This window comes from Manacus candei, unplaced genomic scaffold (assembly GCF_025592945.1).
Source record: "Manacus candei isolate 608988 ecotype Guabito, Panama unplaced genomic scaffold, ASM2559294v1 h1tg000076l, whole genome shotgun sequence".
Taxonomy (NCBI): domain Eukaryota; kingdom Metazoa; phylum Chordata; class Aves; order Passeriformes; family Pipridae; genus Manacus; species Manacus candei.
In genome coordinates, this window is record NW_026138124.1 from 8731169 (window position 1) to 8752020 (window position 20852).

Here is a 20852-nt window from a genome sequence, read left to right on the forward strand (position 1 = left end):
AATTCATATTGTCCAAATGGGCTTCTGGTTGCTACCTAGATAATGCCAAGGATAACTCTATTATGGATGTGCTCCATTTTTCTTGTGCATCTGTTGTGCTTCTCCACAACATCGCATCTGAGGGTCTGATACAATGAATTTTTATTAAAAAGTGGAATACTGCTGCATTTAACAACTGGATCACAAGCCAGGAGGAGAGGGCTGGATTCCCATCCTGACTTTGCAGCTTGCTCAGCCTTGAGTAAGGTAAGTCCCTGTGCCTGCAAATCATTTCAGCCTCCAGACAAGGTGTCTGGTCCCTCAGCTGCCCACAAACCAGCAATGGACAACGGGAATACCTGGAAAGCCCAGGTGTAATGCAGTGAGTATTGTTTTGAAATAAACTTAACAGCAGTAACTAGAGATACTCCAGGACAAACAGGCAGCGTGGAAAGGAGCACTTTTAATTGCTGGGAGCAATTCCTGAGTTGCACCCCTGTTTTAATGAACAGGTTGGTTTGTTTCTGCAATATAAATGATATAGACAGTGAGTAGTCGGTACAAAGCTACTGAAGGCATTGAGATTTTTGGGTGGCACCACTGGTGCAGCTCAGAGGCTGTGCCAGCTCGTTCAGGACCAGTTCACACTCGCTTTTCCAGAGAACAACTGCAGCAATCTTCCGTACCTGCTGTGTGATGGCTGGGATGGAGCGATGGGAATGCCTGGCAGCTGGGCATGGCTCAGCAGGGGGGATACACAACTCCTACCATCTCCTTCTGTTCACCTCACAGACACTCAGCCTTTCCTCCTCTGCTTCGGGATCCTCAGGGATCCCATCCCATCAAAGGCTTTCCTTAAGCTGAGCTGAAGGACCTTCCTCTGCTTGACTAGAATCCAAAATGGTGGAAGTTGATGCCACGACCTTTCTTATTTCTGCATCTTCCTGATTCTCCTCTGCAGTACCTTGGGCTGAGTCAGGGTTCCTCCTGGGACTTGGGGTTTTAAGCACTGGAGGGGAGTGGGCCTGCTGCTTTCTGCTTTTTTTATCTGTTAAAGTGATAAATGCTGTTAGCAAAACTGTAAGCAGTGCCTCTGAGGCTCTCCTGCTTATTTCATAAAAAGAATGATGAGAAAACTGCTTGCTGTGCCTTCATGTGGCCATTAATAAGAAACCAAATCTACAGGAAAATATTAATGGCCCAAAAATCTTATTTTAAGTGGGAAATATATATTTTTCCAATTGGCTAACTTGGCGATTCTCACACCTGTAAAATGTATTTATGGAGGCTGTTAATGCATTAATAGCACTTCTGCAATGGCATCAAGTTCACTGGGCTTGCCTGACTCTATTTAGGCAGGAAATTGATTCTTAGTTGTTGGGGATTTTTTTAAGCTGTTATCCATTAATGCAGCAAGCCATGTGATTTTTTTTTTTTTTAATAGTACAATTTCTGGAAACTCTCAGGCACCTTTTGTACTAAGATACTGGAAGTGAATGGAAGTATTCCTTAACATGGAAGGAATTACATGGAAATTAGCCTCCCCTCTCTGTAGTTTTAACAACCACTCACCCCCACTGATGGGAACTTAGAGCAGGGCCGTGACTCACGCCCCTGGAACGGTGAATATTTAAACAAATATACTGTAGCTCACCAAAAGAAAACCACTAAATATTTACAGCATCCCAAATCTCAGGCAGTTTATGAAATTTCCTACTTCCTGACAGATGCCTTATGCCTCCTACTGCTTGTGCGGTGTAGTTACACGCACTCAATTTTTTTTTTTTTTGATAGATTTGTAGCTACATGTGAAACTATGTGTATAAACGGGCTACGGTTTCAGTAAAAGGTTTTAAAGAACCATCTGTGGTTTCCTGGGAAGGGCTGGTTTTTTTCTCTCCAGCTCACCTGCCCTCATGGTGGTGGTGGTGGTGGTGGTGCTTCCTTGTGGTGGCTTCTTTCTCCGTGGTGGCTTCGTGCCAGCCCTGGATGGTGGAGGGGGTCCTGGGCAGCCCCTTGCCCTCCACTGCCTGCCCATACCACTCTCCTGCCCACAGGGACCTGCAGCCACCCTGGCACGGCCTCCCAGAGCTGACATCAAGCCTGGAATGCAGCAGGGGAAGGGAGGTCAGCAGCCCTGGCACGGCCTGTCTGTGACCCCTCTCCATCTTCCTTCCCCTCAGTGCCCTCCCCCTCCATCTCTCCTCAGGTTTTGCCCTTCCATCTTCCCCCTACCTCAGTGCCTTCTCCCTCCACCTCCTTCCCACGCCTTTCCCTTCCACCTCACCTTTTCCCTTCACCTCTCCTACTGCCGGGTACATGAGACCCAGTTCCTGAGGCAGCAACATCTCTCCCGAGGTTTTTGGGGCTGGTGCACCCTCAGGCCTCCTGCCCTTGCTGTGTGTGGTGGTGGGAAGTGCTGCAACACCCTCACAGCGAGGGAGATCAGCACATCTCCTTCAGAGGTGAACCCGGACGAAAGCCATGGGAGCTCCAGGAACAGCTGCTGAAGCAACACTCCTCTTATTTGTCATTCTCTCCCTGGGAATAATACGTGGTTTAATCCTCTTTGGGTGTCTTCTTGCCCTCCCTGCCTCTTCCCTTCTCTCCTTCTCATCTATTTAGACGTGAAGCTTGGCAGGCGCTGGCGGTTGCGTTTGGACAGGTTATGATGGAATCAGGCTCCCACAGGCTGCTCCCACAGGCTGCTCCCACGGCTGATCCCGCTCTGACTGTCCCTAATGGTCTGATTCCACGGCATCAGCAGCAGGGCTTCTCACTGATGGTAATTGCTGATGCTGTACTGCAGCCAGAAGGTCCCCCCAAAGCCTGCATGTGGATAAAAGGGATGGCGACACAGGGCAAAAGACAAGGAAAACGACGACGGCAGTGATGGGATGTAAATAATTCATCCAGACTGAGGAGTGAGTGTGATATTTTTGGAGAACAGCTGAGGGAAGGGGATTACTTGTTGTTAATGACAAGTGGGGGTTGTCATTAATTTTATTATGATAAAACCTGACTTGCCAGCCAAAATTAGAGCCCGGTGGGAGTGGCTGAGCTACACACAAAGAAAACATTCTGACAGCTCCTCGCTGGAACAGCAGGATGGATAGGAATGATGTTCTCCTGGTTAACCTGCCCTTTCTGCTGCTGCAGGAGGCCGGGAGGATGCTGGGTTGTGAGGTGCCCCTGGCAGCAGATAATGTTGTTCTGAAAGGGCACCACCCCCAGGTAAATCTTGGTGCACTTTTTGACTTCAGATGCAACTACACTGAGAAATTCCTCTAGATTTCCCCATGGAACCAGTTTATTCCCAAATGTGCATCATTTTCCTGTGCCACAAGGCATGGAAGCCGTGTATAGACTTACCACTTGGGCTACTAGAGGAAGTCTTGTGAAGTGGTACTGTGGATGCTGTGGGCTTAACACGAACAAGGAAAGGGGAATTAGACCTGAGCCTTGCCCTTGCAAGGGAAATGTGATCAGAATTTGGAATTATTCTTTAAAACAGGTCAAAATAAGCAACCTAATTTGCTATAAAGCATCAGTATTCTTTCAACGTTTGCTTTGTCTTGTATCCTTGAGCAGGTGTGCCTCACAGACAAGATTTTTTTGGTTCAGATTAGGGACAGAATCATTGACATTTTTATTAAGGAATGGTAATTAGACGGGCGAATACAAATTGAATCAGAGGATTGCAATCAGAGTAACAGCTTGGAGAAAATCCCTGGCCTTCTTGCTGTGAATTGTGAAGCAGCTAGACTGAGCTGGAGCAGTCAGGGGGATGGGGAAGCAGTGCCAAACAGCCCTGGCTGAGGCAGATCCTCCCCAGTTGTCAGCCTGTGTCCCTGGAAAATGGTCATTTGGAGACAAGCAGAGGGCCAGTTTGGCCTTTGTTCCTCTATGTGTTTAAAATAGCTCATAATTAATATTATTTGAGTATTAAAATGCTAATTGTCCACCTGGAACCCATGTGCAAATGCTTAATAGAGGATGAGAGCCCTCACCTGAAGGACCCTGTGATAAACCAGAGATTACAGCCAAGCTGTGGGAAGCAGCTCAGCAGGACAACATCTTAGTTCTGACATGGCAGAGAATGGGAGCCCAGACCCTGCTTACGAGCCCAGTGTCCAAACTGGGAATCATTTCCTGAAGCCCTCCAGGATTGTTACACTTTGGATCCTTTTGGTGTACAGTAGGGCTGCTCTTAAACACCTGCAGTTCTTCTGGGGGACAACTTCACACCCACGAGTTTAGCAACTCTCCAGAAAAGGTGATTTTTTTTTTATTTTCCATCTTTGGAAGGATGTGCCGGTCCGAGGGTGACACAGGAGGCTGTTCCTGGTGTGCCAGTGTGTGCTGAGCTGAGAGGAGATGGGATCAGCTCAGGGCACCCACGGTGCCCCTGTCAGCAGCACTGAGAGGCCTGCAGGAGGAGGGGGAGAAGGTTGTTCTCTGTTACTGTCCTTGTCACATTTAAAACCTCAGGCAGCTGAGATCTGGTGAATAATTCAGTGAAACTCATCATCGATAAAAGAGTGGTTTTGAAGGGTCCTTCGGGTGGAATTGGAAGTGCTGAGAAACGAGTATATTAAAAATTGACTTTGTGCTACGAAAGATCAAACTCGTATTTAGCCTTTAAATATTTTTTAATGTAATGTCATATTTATTCTCTCTGACTCCAGTTACCAGGGCCCAGCCTTGCAGTCAGACTCTGAAGAATCTGTGGTTCTGTGAGGATCCTGACGAGCAAATTCAGCAGCAGAAGGGATGCAGGCTCTGAGATGTGTCATTTCCCCGCCAGTACAGGTGGTTAAATAAGGTAATTTATCTTTTTCCTGAAGTTGGCTGAACCGTGTGTTTAATTTATTTATATTATTGACTGTGGAGGAACTACCCTGGTGTGAAATGTCATCGTCAAGTGTTTTCTTCCACAGAAATCCAGGCTCTGTGTTCATGCAAACTGCTTCCTCTGATGTATTTTTCAACAGTTGCCTAAACCAAAAAGTAAAATATATGCTCAGACTTGAATTCCATTTAAGTGAAAGGTGACTGAGGGTCCCTCAGCTTCTCCTGAGGTCTGGTGGATGTCTGGAAACGATGGGGCTCGTAGGGCCTGCAGATTTCTCAAGAGCAGGCTCTGAACAGAGAGTGAAAACACAGGCTAAGGATTTATTTTCTCTTCCTTCCTCTTTTCCTCCTGTCACATGGCAAATTTACTCACAGCATCCATTGGATATTTAGACAGTAATGAGCCTGAATTTCTGTGTTCTTGGGCTTGTGCAAAGGACTAATTGTGTTCCTGTGACTTTCTGTTGACTCACTACATGATCACAGGTTGTCTCTTCACAAGACCAAATTTTGCTGCTGTTACCAGCAAATGTTATTGGGATCACTCATCAGATTTGGACCCTTCAGTTTTAAAATTTCCAACCTCCCCGTGGCTGTCCTGGGGCTGACTTGGCAGGTCACCTTTTGTTCTGGGTTTGAACATTTTTTTCTTACCCCTGAAAAGTTAATTTTTGTACTGAGCTTCCATTTTTCTGTGATTTGTTTGTTTGTTTCTTAAGGTTTGGGGTTTTTTTGTTTGTTTGTTTGTTAACTTCGAGGGTTTGAGTTTGGGTGTTTTTGTTTGGTTTTTATGGTTTTTAAAAGGTTTGTTTTGTTTGGGTAGGTTTGTGTTTGGAGGTTTTGTTTGGTTGGATTTTTTGTTTGGTTGGAGGTTGTTTCACTTGTTTCTGTTTTGAGGGTGGGGTTTCTTGGTATTCTTTTGGAGAATTCCTTGTTTGGGGTTTCTTCGGGTTTGTTTTGGTATGGCCTTTCCTTGTTTATAGTTTGGTGCTTTTTTCCCCGTGGGTGTTTTGGGACACACATATGGCAGTGCCCGCCGCCCTGCTCTGCTCCCAGCACAAATCTGGCTGTGCCCACAACCCTCCAGCCTCTCCCAGCGCACATCTGGCTGTGCCTGTATCCCCGCCACCCCTTTTCAGCGCACATCTGGAGGTGCCCAGAGCCCCACACAGCTGGTGTGCCCACATCCCCATTCCCAATGCACATCTGGCTGTGCCCACATCCCCTCCAGCCTCTCCCAGAGCACATCTGGTCGTGCCCACATCCCCCCGCAGCCTGTCCTGGCGCACATCTGGCTTGTGCCTGAATCCTCCCCAGCCTCTCGTGGCGCACCTCTGGCGGTGCCCGCATCCCCTCCGGCCGCTCCCAGCACACACACATCTGTGCCTGCATCCCCGCTCCTCTCCCGGCGCACCTCTGGCGGTGCCCGGAGCCCCGCACAGGTCCCGGCGCACATCTGGCTGTGCCTGAATCCCCTCCGGCCGGACCCAGCCGCACATCTGTCCGTGCTCCCGGCTGCCCGCATCCCCTCCGGCCGCTCCCAGCACACACACACGCATCCATCCGTGCCCGCATCCCCCGTCGGGGCCGGTCGGTGGCCGCCAGGGGACGCGCGGGGGGCGGGCGGGGGCGGTGCGGGAGCGCTCCGGGTTCGCTCCGTTTCCGCCTCGTCCCGCCGGGGCAGCGGCGGCTCCGCGGAGCGACCGCGGTCCGAGCGCAGGTGGGTGCGCGGGGGGAGCCGCGCCGGGGACCGGGCGGGGCGGGGCGGCCCAGCTGAGCTTACTTTAGCAAAGCTTAGTTTGAGCTCGGCGCGGCTCTGCCGGGGCCTCACGGGCGCTCCGGGCGGAGTTTGAGCAGAATTTCAGGGCTCGGTCCCTACCGGCTGCCAGGTACGTGTCACACCAAGGAAAGGGCCGTGCCCGTGGGTACGGGTGGGCTGGGACCGGGGAGCTTTGAGGGGGTGCCTGGGCACTCAGAGCCGGCGCTCTACAGGTGGGAGAGTCTCTGTGAAAGGAGGAACAGTGGAGTGAGCTGTCGCCTGGATGTGCCCTGTGCAGCCTGCTCTGGGGGTTGGGTGATCTCCAGAGGTCCCCTCCCACCCCAGCCGTTCTGTGAATTCAGGTGGAATTCAGCCCCCTGAAGGGGACTGAATGTAAGTGGCAAAGGTGCGGAGGGAAACAAGCCCGAAGTGGGAGGCTGAAAGCGACGTGCTCCATGGAAAAAATTAATTATCAGCCACGTCTGTTGGGCTCCCGCGTATCGGGGACAGCCACGTGCACCTGATGCAGGATGGACTGCTGTGGTTCTTGGGCACTCTGGCACAGGGTGGTGGTGCTGTTGTATGTGCCCACCTCAGAGTTTTTGGTTTGCTTCAGGTTGGGTCAGGCACTCTCCAGGGCCTGGTCAAAGTCCATGACTTTTCTTTTTGCTTGTACCAACAAAGGGTGATAAAGGTCTTTGAAGTGGCCGTGCTTGTGTTGTTCAAAAGCTTCCTAGGATGCCTAAAACCAGTACTGTAGCTTAAGGATGCTGAGAAAGGCTGTTTCATCCTCCACATGTGTTGGCAGGCCTGTGGCTCAGAGCTGTGCTGGATAGTGAGTTTTTGGCAAGGCCTGGGGTCAGGCTGCTCAGCAGAGTTCCTCTGCTGGCCCTGAGCTGTGCTTTTCCTGCTTCACTTGAGGTTACCTGTGGAACAGGCTGGCATGTGGTTCTTCTGCAAGGGATTCCTTGACAAACACGGGCCAGTGGTTCCCTACTATGTCCAATTTTTTCTAAGAAACCTGATGCTTCTCTGGAGGCCGGGAGGTGCAGATTGCACATGCCAACCCTCGGCTAAGGCCTCCTGAGCTTTTTAGCATATCAGAATAGTGAAATGAGTTTCTCTAATTGGCCATTTAGATGCTAATTTGCTTCTCCTAGGCCTACGCCAGATCAACCTGCCCCAGAACGTGAGTCAGAAAGAGCCTGCTGTCTTCATGAATTATTCACTTTGCATAACGCACCTGCCTGGCTGGGGATCAGGAGGAAATAAGTCCAAAGTCTGATAAATAAAGATACACCTTGGCAGGTGGAACAGTGCTGGCTTTTCTCCCCAGCATCACAGGGTGCTGGGGCGCTGAAGACTGATTTTCGTGGGCAAAAACCAGTTTTTTTATAGCTTACCATATATCAAGTAGCCACACTAACAAGTGCCTCTCATTAATAAAGGGTTGTTGGTACTGTATGTTGGCTTTCCTGTAGAGCTGATTTTATCTTCCCACTTGTAGGACTGGCAGGGACCTCCAGGGCATTGTATTTTATAAACTCTTTATAAGCTCCATCCTAAAAGCAGTTAGGCTTCTTGTCACTGCTGCCAGGATTGGGAAGCAGCTCTGGTGTATGGAAACATTCTTTGTTTTCCTCTCAAACCTCATCCTTACTTGCTCCTTTGCCAGCTTGGCCTTATGTGATAACGACACCTCTCAGTTGCTGTGTGCTGCAGCCAGTTGGTGTTTAATTTGGTCTGGGCCAACCAGAATTGACTGAATGAGGCTTTGAATGAGGTTGTGCCTGTTTTGCTGGCACTGATGCTGCTTAGATTGAGCTTTCATGGTGAGACAGACTGGAAAAAGTCTGTCTGATTGGGTTCTTAAGTTGTTGTCCCAAAGCTTGCCAAGGCTTTGTGGTTATTTGGACATTGTGTTTTGGCCAAAGCCACAGAGCTGCGAGTCAAGTCTGATCGTGTTGGATTCTTTGTGTCTCTTGGCTCTCCCTCGGCTGCTGAGGGTTTGTGCTGCTGTGAGGACTAGTAAGGAATGACAAAAGGCTGTTCCTCAGCTGTGCCCCTGTGCCTGGGTGTCTCCCTGCCTGAGAGAGGGGAGCAGGAGATGATGGGGATCACCTGGCTCCACTCTTGTGCTTCCTGCCTGCTTAGCCCTTATTAAAATCATTTTATAGCATTTTATTGATGCTTACAGAAGGCTCCTGTGCCACTGAAGGGGCTGACGAACTGCTAGATGTAGGTGTGAACGGGCAGTTCAAAGTAGGTTGTGTGTGAGAAAAGCTTGTATAAAGCCCTGATTCAGCCAGCACTTGTACAGCCACAGTTACTGCTCTGAGACTTGGCCAGATCTTCAAAGTCAAGTGCGTGTCTTCTGCCACGTTTCGACAGCCCCGAGGGTTATTCTGTCGCTTCAAAACAGCCGTGCGCTTTGAAATACAACCGTGGCACTGGGATCTTTAAATCATGAGGGGAAGACTTGTGTCTGGAGTAAATGGCCTTTCCCTGCCTGCTCGCCCTTGTCTCCCCGGTGTCTGGGAGGAAAAGGGCCGGGCCGGTGGGCGGGAGGCAGGGGCTGGGTTAACCTTATCAATCTCCGCCAGTCATTTATCCTCTGTCATAGCAACACGAGCAAACACTCACTTAGTTGCTAAGGTTTCCCGGGGATAATGGGGTCTGGTGAGCGGAGCAGAGAGTAATTACACTGCTTCTTTGAGGGAGCAGCCGCTAAAAGGAAAAACAGCCCAGCAGGTACCTGATGCAAACTGGGAGTCCTGGGGGAGGTGACGCCCTGGAAGCAGGCGGTTAATTACACCGGCACAGCACGCCTTGGGAACTGGGGACTTGTCCCTGGCCAACTGTTTAATTTTGATTTTTTTTTTTTAAATGAAGTATTTAAAAAAAAATTGCCTAATTAATTTCCTATGCAAACAAATTAATACAGACACGCGCTGCTCAGCTGAAATAAGCAGGCAAATGAAAGCTGACTGGAGAGCTCCTCACGGGCCTGTGTAGGATATTTTTGTATTTGCAGGGCTCTGAGGAATTAATGCTTCGTGGGCACCTGTAATCAGCCCAGCTGCAGGAGGGCTGGTGCAGGCTGTGCTGTTGCTGTGTGAGGAGGTGTTTCTGCTGCAGCGACTGCCTCAATGTCAACAGGACCCTCCAGTTTTAACTTTGGTGTAGTCAAGGTAAAGTCAAAATGTGTTCGAGGTGGAGGAGCAGGGAAGGGACTTGGTGTAGCGAGATGGTGCTAAAAGTACACGAGCTGAAAAAGCAAGCTGATAAATTTGGGATAGAAAAACGTTAGGGGTGTTAAATACAGAGCTGCAGCCTGGCTCACAGAGTGCATGATCCAGGAATCTCTGGAGGCTGAGAGGGTATTCTGGATAAGAATTGCTGTGTCGTGCTCTACTCTTACACTCTTCTTGAAGCATCTGCTCTTGGAGGTGGTCAGATAGCAGGTACTGTGCTCACTGTACCTTTGGCATGACCTGCTGTGACTGTGTTCTGTTACTGAGGTAAAGATACATAATGTTCACATTGCTTTTCTGCTGAGGAAAATGGCCTTCTTTCTCAGGAGAGCCTGAAATTCTTCGAAGAGCATCAAGTCAAAGGGCTGTGTCTGCCTGCCCTCGTTCCCTTTGCTCAGACCCCACTGGAAGACTTTTCCTTCCCAGACTCAAGTCATATTCTCAGGTGCCCTGTTCTCTGGCTGAAGAGCACAAGTCTTATCGTGGGGAGAGCAGAAGCAGAGCTACATCAGAGCTGCAGGCAGAGATGTGCTGGGTTCTGCATCCTCCAGGATGCTCCAGGCTCCACGTGAAGGGTTGGCTCAGTGCAGGGCAGAACTCCTTCATGCAGAGCTCCCCTGTGCTTCTGTGCCCAGGGCAGCCAGGTGGACTCAGGTTTAATGAGGTTTTGTTTCACATGACTTCCTCCATCATAGGAAAGGAACAAACAGGTGGAGTGCTTTTAAAGCAGGTCATAGAATATCGGTAAGAGCTCCCTTTTAATTCTGAATTCAAGTAAAAAGCAGAATCTTGGACTGGGAAGTTTTCTTTCTGTAACACTAAGTGCTTGTGCCACCCCTTTGTTCTGTAGGCAGTGTCCTGTCAGGTGGGCCAGGAGTTGTGGATTTCTCTTGCTCTCTCACTGGCTGCTTCTACCCTTCCTTAAGTCTGTTGAGAGGAGGACAGGGAGGGGATGGCTGGGTGAGGTAAGTGCTAAATGGAGTATTTTTGAGAGAGAGTGCAAGAGACTGCAAGAGAGGGATGTTTCCCCACAGCCCATGGAAATGACTCCCCAGGCTGCTGTGGTTTTGCTATCTTGGTGTTTCTGATTCCACTGTACTTCTTGTCCTGTGCAGAGATAAGAGGGAGGATGCTTCATCCCTTCCAGATGATGGAAACCACTCCTCTGGCATCATTCCCATGCCCATGAGAGATAGTCCTTTCCCTCCAGTCCTGCTTCTGCCCCAGCAGACTGTGTCCCATTCTTGTTTCCTTCTCTGAGGTAGTTGTGTCACTCCCCACCAGGCTTTTTTTCAGAGGCCAAGGTGCAAAAGCCAACTGCAGAGCCAGTTTAGATGAGAGGAAACAGCACATCCTGATGCCACCAGAAGAAAACGCTCCTGTAAATATTTCAGGGAATAATCTCCCTGAAGACTGTTTTGGGATATGATGGCTCTTCAGGCAATGTTTTTTATTCCTCCTCTCTTTGCAGATGGTGCTCAGGGAATGGTGGAGAACAGAAAGCGTATGCTGAGTAACAAGAGGCAAAAGAGCATGACATTGCTTGTTTTTGTTCAGTCACGCTGAGCAAAGCTCACTGTGCTGTGAGGCTGGAGAATGCATTTAGGTCTCTCCTGAGAAAAATGCTCAGCTGATGTGCTCTGTTCTGACTCGCCTTCAGCTCTGTTAGAGCAGATAAAGCTCTGCTGAGGAGGGGCAGATGTTTTCAGCACAGCTTTCCGCCCTGAAAGCTCAGCTGCTGGCAAAGCAAACTCCCCTGCCCTGGCTGTGATGTGGGGCTCGTCTCCAGCTCCAGCTTTTATGCTAAACATCCATCCCAGAGGCACCGAGTGCCGCTCACGGTGTGTGCACTGAGCCTCGCCAGTGGACGCAGAGTGTGGGCTGTGCTATTCCTCAGGTGTGCCCGAGTGGGAGGGAGGAATACGTGGTGCAGCTGAAGAGTAATTTAATATATGCATATGTGTGGGGGGCTACATGTGCATATAATCCTGTAGCCACACATCACAGGCTTAGAAAATCTCTGGAAAATCCCAGGTCAGCCATTCTGTGTGAAATTGTAGCTTCCCTGTTCTTCTAACCCTGCCCCGGGGGCGGGAGCTGCTGTATTCTTTTGCTGCTCATGCTTGATTGCTCCCCTGTGTGTGAGCTGCTGGGGGATGTGTGTGGGGAAGGTGTTCTCTCCTCGCTTGAGATCGTGGAGAAGATGAAAAGAGCACGAGGTGTTCTGGGACCAAATGGAAATGCAAACCCACAGCATGTGTAGCGCTGAGCAGAGCGGGGAAAGCACTTGGTAAATTGAAGGTGCCAGGGTTCAAGGATTTCTTCACTTTCAAAAGTGATCACCTTAACTAATGTAGTAAAGGTTTAAAAAAGTGAAAGTGACACTTCTGTCTGTCCTTCCTGTCTCAGCCCTCTTTCCTGCAGCTTCCTATCTCCTCCATGCTTCACTTTGCACAGTTGCACAGTTCGGGTTGCGCTTGTACAGTTTGAGTTGTGTTGAGCCCTCACCCTTTTTATAGATCTGTCCCTTTGCTCTGAAAGAAATCTGTGCTCCATGTGGAATTTTCCCTCTTCTCTCCTGCCTGTTGAAATCACTCAGTTTTCAGACTCTTTCCAAAAATCAGATGGTCAGAGAAGAGAGAACTGGTTCACTGTTAGTAACCGGTTTGGCTCTCAGGGCTGCCGTGGGGTTTGGCAAGAGGGAGCTGTCAGTTCTCTGACACAGGTTAGTGTTTCTGTGCTGGGGGTGAGCGTGGCATGTGTGGCACGTGTAAGCTCAGCACAGGGAGGGAGGGAGGGATGTGCACAAGCTGTGTGTGTGCCTGTGTAACAGGGCCAAGGCCATCAGCCTGGGATGCCCCTGTGCATCTCCATGCAGAGAGCTCTGTGTGTCAGCAGCAGATAGCAAGGGTAGGTGCAGCACTGACCCACAGGCACTGCTGGGTAACCGTGCTGTGGGTTGAGACTGGAGCAAGTGTTTGCTCGGGAACTACGGCACAGTTGGCAGGGGATGCACCTTCCTGCCATTGTATCTGATTTCTGTTTGCCAGCCAGCATTAAACATGTTATCTGTGCCCAGCAGGTATGGTTTCAAAGCTGGCAAGTGTCTGTTCTGGGGAAGGTAAGTATTAATACCTGGAAATTTATGCATTAGGGCTTGTGAGACACTCGCTCTGCTGGAGACCAAAGCCAGCTGGTTAAAAGCTTGGTACATCAAGTCTAGTTGTGCATCCACTGAAATCTTTTGGCTGTGCCTGTCCCCTGGTGCTTTCCGTTCACCCAGGCTGCCGTGGTAGGACTCACAAGTGCTCAACTGCAGAGTTTCTTTGGGAATGTTTCTCCCATGAGCACAGGGAGGTTGGCTCTTGCTGCCTTTACTGATCAGTTCAGTGAAACTGTCACTAAACACGAGGAATCACTGGTGTGACCGTGCCGGGGACAGGAGCCACAGCAGGAGATCTGCTGCAAGAGGTGCTGTCTTCAGCATCAGAGAATGCAAACAAGCTGCTGTTGTAGGCTGTAGTTATAAATATCAGGCTATTATGGAGGCAGTTTTAATGAACTAAATGACTTGCCACTATTCATGCTGATTGTAGCGTGGGTTTTTGTTTGTTACCCCATTAAGAGGTAAAAAAGAAAAAGGCAACTATAGCTTCTTTATGTCCTTTTAGCATGGCTTTTTCTGTCAGAACTGCAGCATTGGGGCTCTGGAGGTGGGAAGGCAGAGATTATTCTTACAGACGATGCTTTTCTCTAGTTTGAAATGAAAAATCAGAACTGACAAAGAGTGTCTGGCTTTTTTTTTGAGAGTACCATAAAATCTAAACTTCCAGCCTTGCCTTCAAGGTATTTCAAGATATTTATTAGCTTATATTTTATGAGGATGATGGTATGTTTTTATCGCTGTCTGTGGGTGAGAGCCTGTCTCCTTCCCCTGTGTGAGATGCCAGCAGATCACCTCCCTTTGGTTTGCTGGAAGAGTGGCCCTCTGGGGTGGTCAGTGAGGCTCTGCCAAGTGCTGCCCTGTGCTTTGTCAGGGGTGGAATGACAACTGTGCTCCGTGCTGGTGTTTGCTTCTTCCAGGTGTGATCCCTGCCACTCCTGCCCAGCCTGGTGCCATGGCTGACATGATTTTCGGGAGCGGGACGGGCCAGTGGGTTTGCCCCAACGACCGGCAGCTGGCCCTGCGAGCCAAGTGAGTCCTCGTCACCCTCCTCCTCTCCTTCCAGCCTCAACTCTGCCCTGAATCCTTTCCTGGTGTCTGTGTGGAGCACTGGTCTGCTGTCCTGTCACATAGACCCTGCTGTACCCTGCCTGCTGGGACAGGAGCCTGCAAAGCTGGGGCTCAGGGCTGCCAGCCCGCCATGGAATGTGCAGTGTGGTGGGAGTCCATCCCACCAGCCCTCCCCTGGCTGAAAGGAAGGACCTGGAAGCAGGCTGGTATCTCTGCAGCACCCTAAATATATTTGATAGCATCCCCCAGCTGCCAGCAGCACTCTTTTGTTTTAGGAACTTGTCATTTGATCTCCTTTCCCCCTGAAGTAAAAATTGCTGCATAACCTAAAGACTAAAAGGAGGGAGATGAGTCAAGCGCTAGAACTGCATTTCTTTCTTGGATGCTTTCCTTCTCTGGCAGCTGGTACCATACCTCTGCTCTTGCCTGAACCCCTGGGGTCATCCTGCTGCTGCAGAGTGTTGGAAAATAGGAGTGCACCCCATATTTTGGGGGGACTGCCTGGCTGTGAACAGTGCACACCACTGCCACTTCTCCAGCCTGCACCTGAAAGCCTCAGTAAGACAGTTGTGCCAGAGAGTGCCCTGCATTCTCTTAGCAACCATAACTTTATCCAGTGACCTCTAAACCCCTCCTGAATGGTAATTAATTGAGCTGTGAAAGCTCCTGCCTGTCGCCAAGTGAGCCAAGGAGAAACATCAGCTGCTGTGTGTAAGGCACAGAGGGAAGTGGTTTGCTAAAGTCCTCATGTGAACCTGGCTTAGACCAAGCAGGGAAGTTGCCAAATTTATATTTCCAAGCATGCCCAGTGATTTGTGTGTTTGAAAGGAGGACCTTAAAAATGTGTGATCTGGAGGGAGGAGGATGCAGGTAATCCCTGTGTTTGAGAGTCTGCTGTTGGCATTTGTGGTGTCTGGCATCAGCACCCACCTCTCCAAGGGTACCCCCAGGAGCAGGGTAGCCATTCCCAGGGGCAGTGGTTTTCTTTATGGGCAGAGACAAACAGGATTGAGGGCTTGGAGTGGTGAAATACGAAGTGGAGCAGAAAGGGAAGTGAGAGGGCAGGGAGAGACAGCACAGCACTTGGGATGCTGGAGGAGTGACGTGGTCAGTGAGAGGAGACTCCTGCTTTGGGCGTTAGTCGTGGAACAGACCCCTCTGGTGAAAGGCTGACGTGGGTCTGTGCCTGGCAGGTTTGGCCTGTGGGGCAGGGCAGGGGTTTTGTGCTTTCCTTTCACAGCTGAATCCTGCCCTCCACCCCTTCCCACAGGCTCCAGACGGGCTGGTCGGTGCACACATTCCAGACTGAGAAGCAGAGGAGGACGCAGGCTCTGAGCCCGAAGGAGCTTGAGGTCATTCTGGGAGTCATCCGCAAGGCAGAGAAACTGGACATCATCGAGCAGCAGCGCATCGGGTACAGTCACGTCCCTTTGTCCCCTTCCCTCCCGAGGAAGGGTCAGCACAGACAGAGGGGTGGTTCTCCCACCTGCCTGAGCTCAGCCTCCATCAGTCAGAGCATCCCTTAGGTCAGTTATTTTCTCCTCCCGCGTTGCTTGTTTGGAGGTGACGAACGCTGGGAAGGATGTGATGTTTTCCATCTCTCCACATCTTGAGCCTTTCTCACCTCAGGGCTTGCTGAGGTTGCAGCCCTGACACGGTCCCTGGAAAATGCAGCCTGTGCTGAGGCAGCTGCCCCAGTGGCTCTGAAGGGGGCTGGGAAGATGCCCAGTGCTGGTGGGCGGATGGCTCAGAGGCCACTGCTGGCAGTGCAGTCAGGTTTTCCCTGGTCTGCACCAGTCCCCTGGGATTTTGCCTGGAGCAGTGAATGAGTTGATGTTCTAGTTGGCTGAGCCCTCTGGATGGGTTTGCTAGCTTGAATTATTTAATTTACAGGCATCCTTTTGCTGCTGCAGATTTCCATTTGCTTTCAGTCCTGCTGGCTGTCTGGCCTCAGCTGTGTCTGTGATCATCCTGCACTACCTTAAAGCCAGGGAGTTGGGCAGTCCTGTAGCATTTCCCAGCAGCTTCTGTGCTCGTGAGACAGGAAACCCCAGTGACTCCCACCCCGTGTCCAGCAGGCCCAACTTCCTGCCTCTCCACTTCCCTGCACAGAGCGTGTTAATGAGGGCTGATGAGAACTGACAGTGAGGTTTCTGTGGTAAATGGGAGACCCCAGCAGCAGGGAGTGACCCTGAGGAGCTGGTTGTTCCTGTGTGGTAGTTGGTGTAGCTGCAGCAAGTGATGCCCTTACTGTTCCCGTGCTGAAGCATTCTCTGAAGTGCCTTTGTTAACTCCTGGGAGTTCTCTTGTGCCAAAGTTGAGGATCATAAATCCACTAATGATGGCTCGATCTGGCTGTGCAGTCTGACCTCACCACCACAGGCAGAACCTCTTTCAAACAGATCTTGCCTTCCTCTCCGTGTGGGGCCTGGTTGACGGGACATTAGCACTAATGAGGGTGGGATTGCATGGATAGCAGGATCACTTCTTCCCTGAGCCTCCTGCACACACATGGCTGTGGCTGGTCACTGCCACTGATAAATGGCCTGGATGTTACTGTCCCCATCTACAAATGGATGCCTGAAAATTGCCAAGCAGTGATTTCGTGACAGCAGCCTTGCTCTGCATGCTCTCCACATCCTGCATCCTAATTGCTTATCCTACCTTCCTTCCCTTTCCTTGTCCTGCTACTATGGACATTGTGCATACATATGTGCTTCCTGTCTTCCAAGTGGGCTGTGGAACGAAGCAGGGAGCAGTTACTGGCATTCCTGTACTGCAGCCAGGCTCATTTTGGTCTGATGGCTTCAGTCTGGCCTTCCTGCTTCTAATGGGATGTGGGCAAGTCGTGCCTGCAGTGCCGCTGCCAGGGACGTGTAAAAATGGAGAGGGCTTGGCAGGTCTAACTCCTCTGCCCTTTCCCAGTGCTTTTTGACTTGCCTTGCTCTGAGTGTTAAAAGCTTTTCCTGCTCTACAAGCAGGAAATGTTTGTGCTGAGACTGTGGCCCCAGTGACACAGAGTTCCTGAAGCGTTTAGGATCAAGCTCTTTGTGTGAGCTCTCTGCCCACTAGCTGAGTCAGGCCTCTCAGTGGTATTCCCAGTTTGATTATTCTGAGCTTGGTGAACGTTGGTAGATGGGCTTACAGGGGTTTATATCTCCTGAAGACCAAGAAGCAGCTGATAGGAAGCACTGAGTGCAGACACTGAAGTGAAGGTACATATGGTCCCAGCAAGGGGCCCAGAACTGCACAGGAGAGGCAGAGGTAGGCTGAGTCTGGAGCACAGTCTGCAGGTTTTTGGCAAGCCTCAGTACCAGGTGCTTCCATTTCCAAGGTGAGTGCTGTGACCTCTGCTCTGCCTCTCTCCCCGCAGGCGCCTGGTGGAGAGGCTGGAGAACATGAGGAAGAACGCGATGGGGAACGGGCTCTCGCAGTGCCTGCTCTGCGGGGAGCTGCTCGGGCTGCTGGGCAGCACGGCTGTCTTCTGCCAGGACTGCAAAAAGGTGGGTTTGGTCGCACAGGTTCCTGCTGTTCCTGATGGCAGATCTGTCTAGGAAAGGCCACCAGGCCTCCTGGAAACTGGATAACTCTGCGCAGTTAACTTTGGCCCCACTTGTCTAGGTCGGTGCTGTCAGACCATCAGATTTTCTCTTGCTTGTCTTATTCCTCAGGATCTTAAGGTGCCTAAACTGCCCTTAGTGCTGGGATGGGGTGTCTCAGCCCCCCCTGCATCTCCCACTTGGGGACAGAAATGTACAGTCATCAAAGACAACTCATAACAGAGTCTGTGAGCTTTGCTGTGCCCTTAGACCTTCCAACCACGCCTCTCTTTGAGAACTCAAGTCCACCCTCACATTCCAAACCAGTGTGAGTTTTCCAGCCCTGTGCTGTGTGTGTTGTTAACAGGACTTCATGGGTGCTGTTTGGGCACCAGTTTCTGGGGAGACTGCTGCTCTGCCAGCGCCTCAGGGACAACTGCTGCTGGTCCAGGCTCCGCAGCCAAGGGGTTAATCTGTATTGCTGTGGAGATGATGATCTCCAAGGCAACCACCTTATCCTGCCTCTGCTGGGAGGCTGGTTTTCCTGCACTTGAAGCCCATCTTTCCCTGGGGAGACACCTCTGTAAGTTACTCATCTCAGCGTGTTACCTGTGCAGGGGTGAGGGTACCTGCCGTGTGCTGGAGTGTTTCTGACTCGATGGTGGTTGGGTGGAAGGGAGCAGCCTGTGCTGACTCTGTCCCTGTTGGGTACTGGCATCAAGGAGACACTTACCAGTGTCACCCAGCCTGTCACCGAGGAGATGTCCTGTGGAGCCCACAGAGTAAAACCTGCAGCTTTACTGTGGAGTGCTGCGTGTTGGCACCTCTGTGGTTACGGGGCCGTGCAGGCCACGGTGGAGAACCTTCTGTGCTGGCAGTGCTGGAGTTAGTGAGATGCAGTTCTCATGCAGAGCAGGCTGCCAAACTGGGGCTGCACTGGTCCACAGTTGGCTGCAGCATTGCTCTTGAAGCTCTTGTGGGAGAGGAAAGGGAGGTGGGTGTCCCATGCAGTCAGACCCGAGGTCCCAGCACCCTTCCATCACACTTGCAGGGCTGGGAGCTGCTGGGAGCTGTGCTGTCTCTGCTGTCAAGTGGGTTTCTCCACCAGATCCAGTTTGCAGAAGTATCTTGACTGATGCAGGGATTATGCAGAAGATTCCTTGTAAGGCAGTGTCTGGGAAAGGAAATGCAAATCTTTGAGCGCCTGGGTCCTAAACCAGGGAGAAAGTAGCTCTTGAGGAAGGGGTGGGGAAGGAAGCAGCAGTAGAGTACTGGGAAGTGAAAGGTCTGGTTTGAATGGGAGCTGTGGGGTGGCTCTGAGAGGAGCGTGGTCTGGGTGCACATGGCCTGTGGAGAATGGGTGGCAGACAGGAGATGGCAGGCTGCTTCCTGTGTTTCAAGCATGTGGAATAACAGGATGTGCTGTATTCCTGCCTTCTTCCCCTGGCAGTTCTGCTCTCACCTTGTCAGAAGCCAGCTAGGTCATGTTGCCACAGGGCTTTCCAACCTTCCTCCTGTGAGCCCAGTACACTACTGAGGAGGCAGAAGCTGATTCAGTGACTTCCCAGCCTTTTCCATTTGCAGCTGCAGACAGGAACCCCCAGCTGGTGGCACAGCATGAGCCTGAGGCTCTGGGAGGGCTGTCACCAGAAAACCCCAGAGAAAGGATGGTTTTTTTTCTTTATTTATGGTTATTCACTTTTTGTCTGAAGTCTGTTGGGCAGTTCAGGAGCATTCATATCCAGGTTGATTTAAGGTGAGACCCTACTTTTCCTGTGTGCTTTTTGCAGCTACTTGCAGCTTGGCTGCACTTCTCAACTGTGTGCAAGCCTAAGGAAGTGCTGCCTGGGTGCCCTGGGCTTCTCCCCTTGCTCCTTTTTAATGTTGTGGAGTGAACTCAGGGAACAGTCACCCCTCCAGCAGAGCACATAGAGTGAACTCCTGCTTCAAGCTTGTTCCCTCTTGTCCAGGGACATCCATCACTTGTGCAGTGCTGTATGCAATAAGCAATTTGTCAGGGAATTACAGATTTTTAAAGTTCATATTTTTCTTGCAGGCAGTGCTCTGTTACCATCTCATTGCAACCTGTTAAATTCAATAACTGGAATTGTAATGATGCATCTGAAACATAGCAAAGAATTTACCATTGGCAAGCCCCTTCTGCTGAATGGAGGTTCTTGCATTTCTTGTAGCCTGACGGGTTTTCTAAGTGCCACATTCTGCTTTATGAAGAATGCTTTTAATATTAGTTTTTATTATCTTAGAAATGAAGCCATTATGTCAAGACAAAGATGCATGCAAATCCAGATGTGTTAACAATGGCAGTAGTTAGACAAAGCACAGTGTGCTGTTTACCATGCAGAGGGTATCCTGTATAAAAGGTGAAGTGTGAGTAGGAGAAGAAAGTGCTTTGTCTTGTGTTTAATGAGAAATGGGGCTGCATTTAAATGTCCTTGATTTTTATGTCTTCTTCTGAGGGGTTGTGAGTGATGCTCAGTTTTCCAGTTACTCTGCAGAGAAGGGGAGGAGGAAAGCGCCGTTCAATATTGGAATTTTGAAAATTTATGGCTGGGAGTAAAATCGGTTGGAAGCTTCCACTAGAGGGAGCGTTTGAATGTGCTATTCGTGTGGGGATTGGGATCTTTGAGGGTATTTCAGACTGAGTTCCTCCCTCAGATTTTGGTTTGAGGCAGGGAGAGTTGGGGGTAGCTCAGGTGGTGTCTGCTGATGGAATCTGCAAATCCCCCTTGGCTTGAGTTTTGATGCACCAGACCCAATAGGTTGTTCCTTGTTTCCCTGTGAGAATGAGGGCAGGAACAGCAAGATGGAGAAGAGCACCAACCTCTGTGGGGCTGCTGATGCCTCCCTGCTTTCTGTGCAGCATGAGTTGGGCACAGACCTTCCTCTGGACTACACTGACCAAAACAGTTGGGTGTTTATTCATGCAATGATGCCACTGCCTCAGGTACCATCATTCTGCCACTATCCTCCTCCAGAGCTGGGCACTGAGGGCTGACTGAGCCACTGAGACCTTTGTCCCTGGACACAGACCTCCAGGCTCACAGGAGCCTGGTTAGGGGGATATGTAAGACCTTACCTGGGGATATCAAATTCTCATGTATTTCTCAGCAAGGTTTTGCTCTCCAGAGCCCTCTTGCGAGTGGCTTTTGCTCTGTGAGGATCAAAGAATTCATCCAATTTCTCATTCAAGCTGTATGCCAAGGCTGATAGGC

The 20852-nt window shown here is 50.5% G+C and overlaps 1 protein-coding gene across 3 annotated transcripts in view; it reads left to right on the forward strand.

The window, feature by feature from the left end:
• Positions 1–6409: 6409 nt before the first annotated feature.
• Positions 6410–20852, forward strand: part of RPH3AL (rabphilin 3A like (without C2 domains)) — a 38312-nt gene continuing 23869 nt past the window's right edge. Inside the window, exons 1-5 of one of the 3 annotated variants that reach the window (XM_051809926.1) lie at positions 6410–6553; positions 12929–12967; positions 13930–14041; positions 15351–15494; positions 17454–17583. In XM_051809926.1, coding sequence (XP_051665886.1) covers positions 12931–12967; positions 13930–14041; positions 15351–15494; positions 17454–17583 — 423 coding nt within the window. In that variant the 5' untranslated portion in view covers positions 6410–6553; positions 12929–12930. Of the gene's footprint in view, positions 6554–6612; positions 6723–12928; positions 12968–13929; positions 14042–15350; positions 15495–17453; positions 17584–20852 lie in introns of those variants that run through there. The other 2 variants (XM_051809927.1, XM_051809928.1) reach the window with 2 other exon arrangements.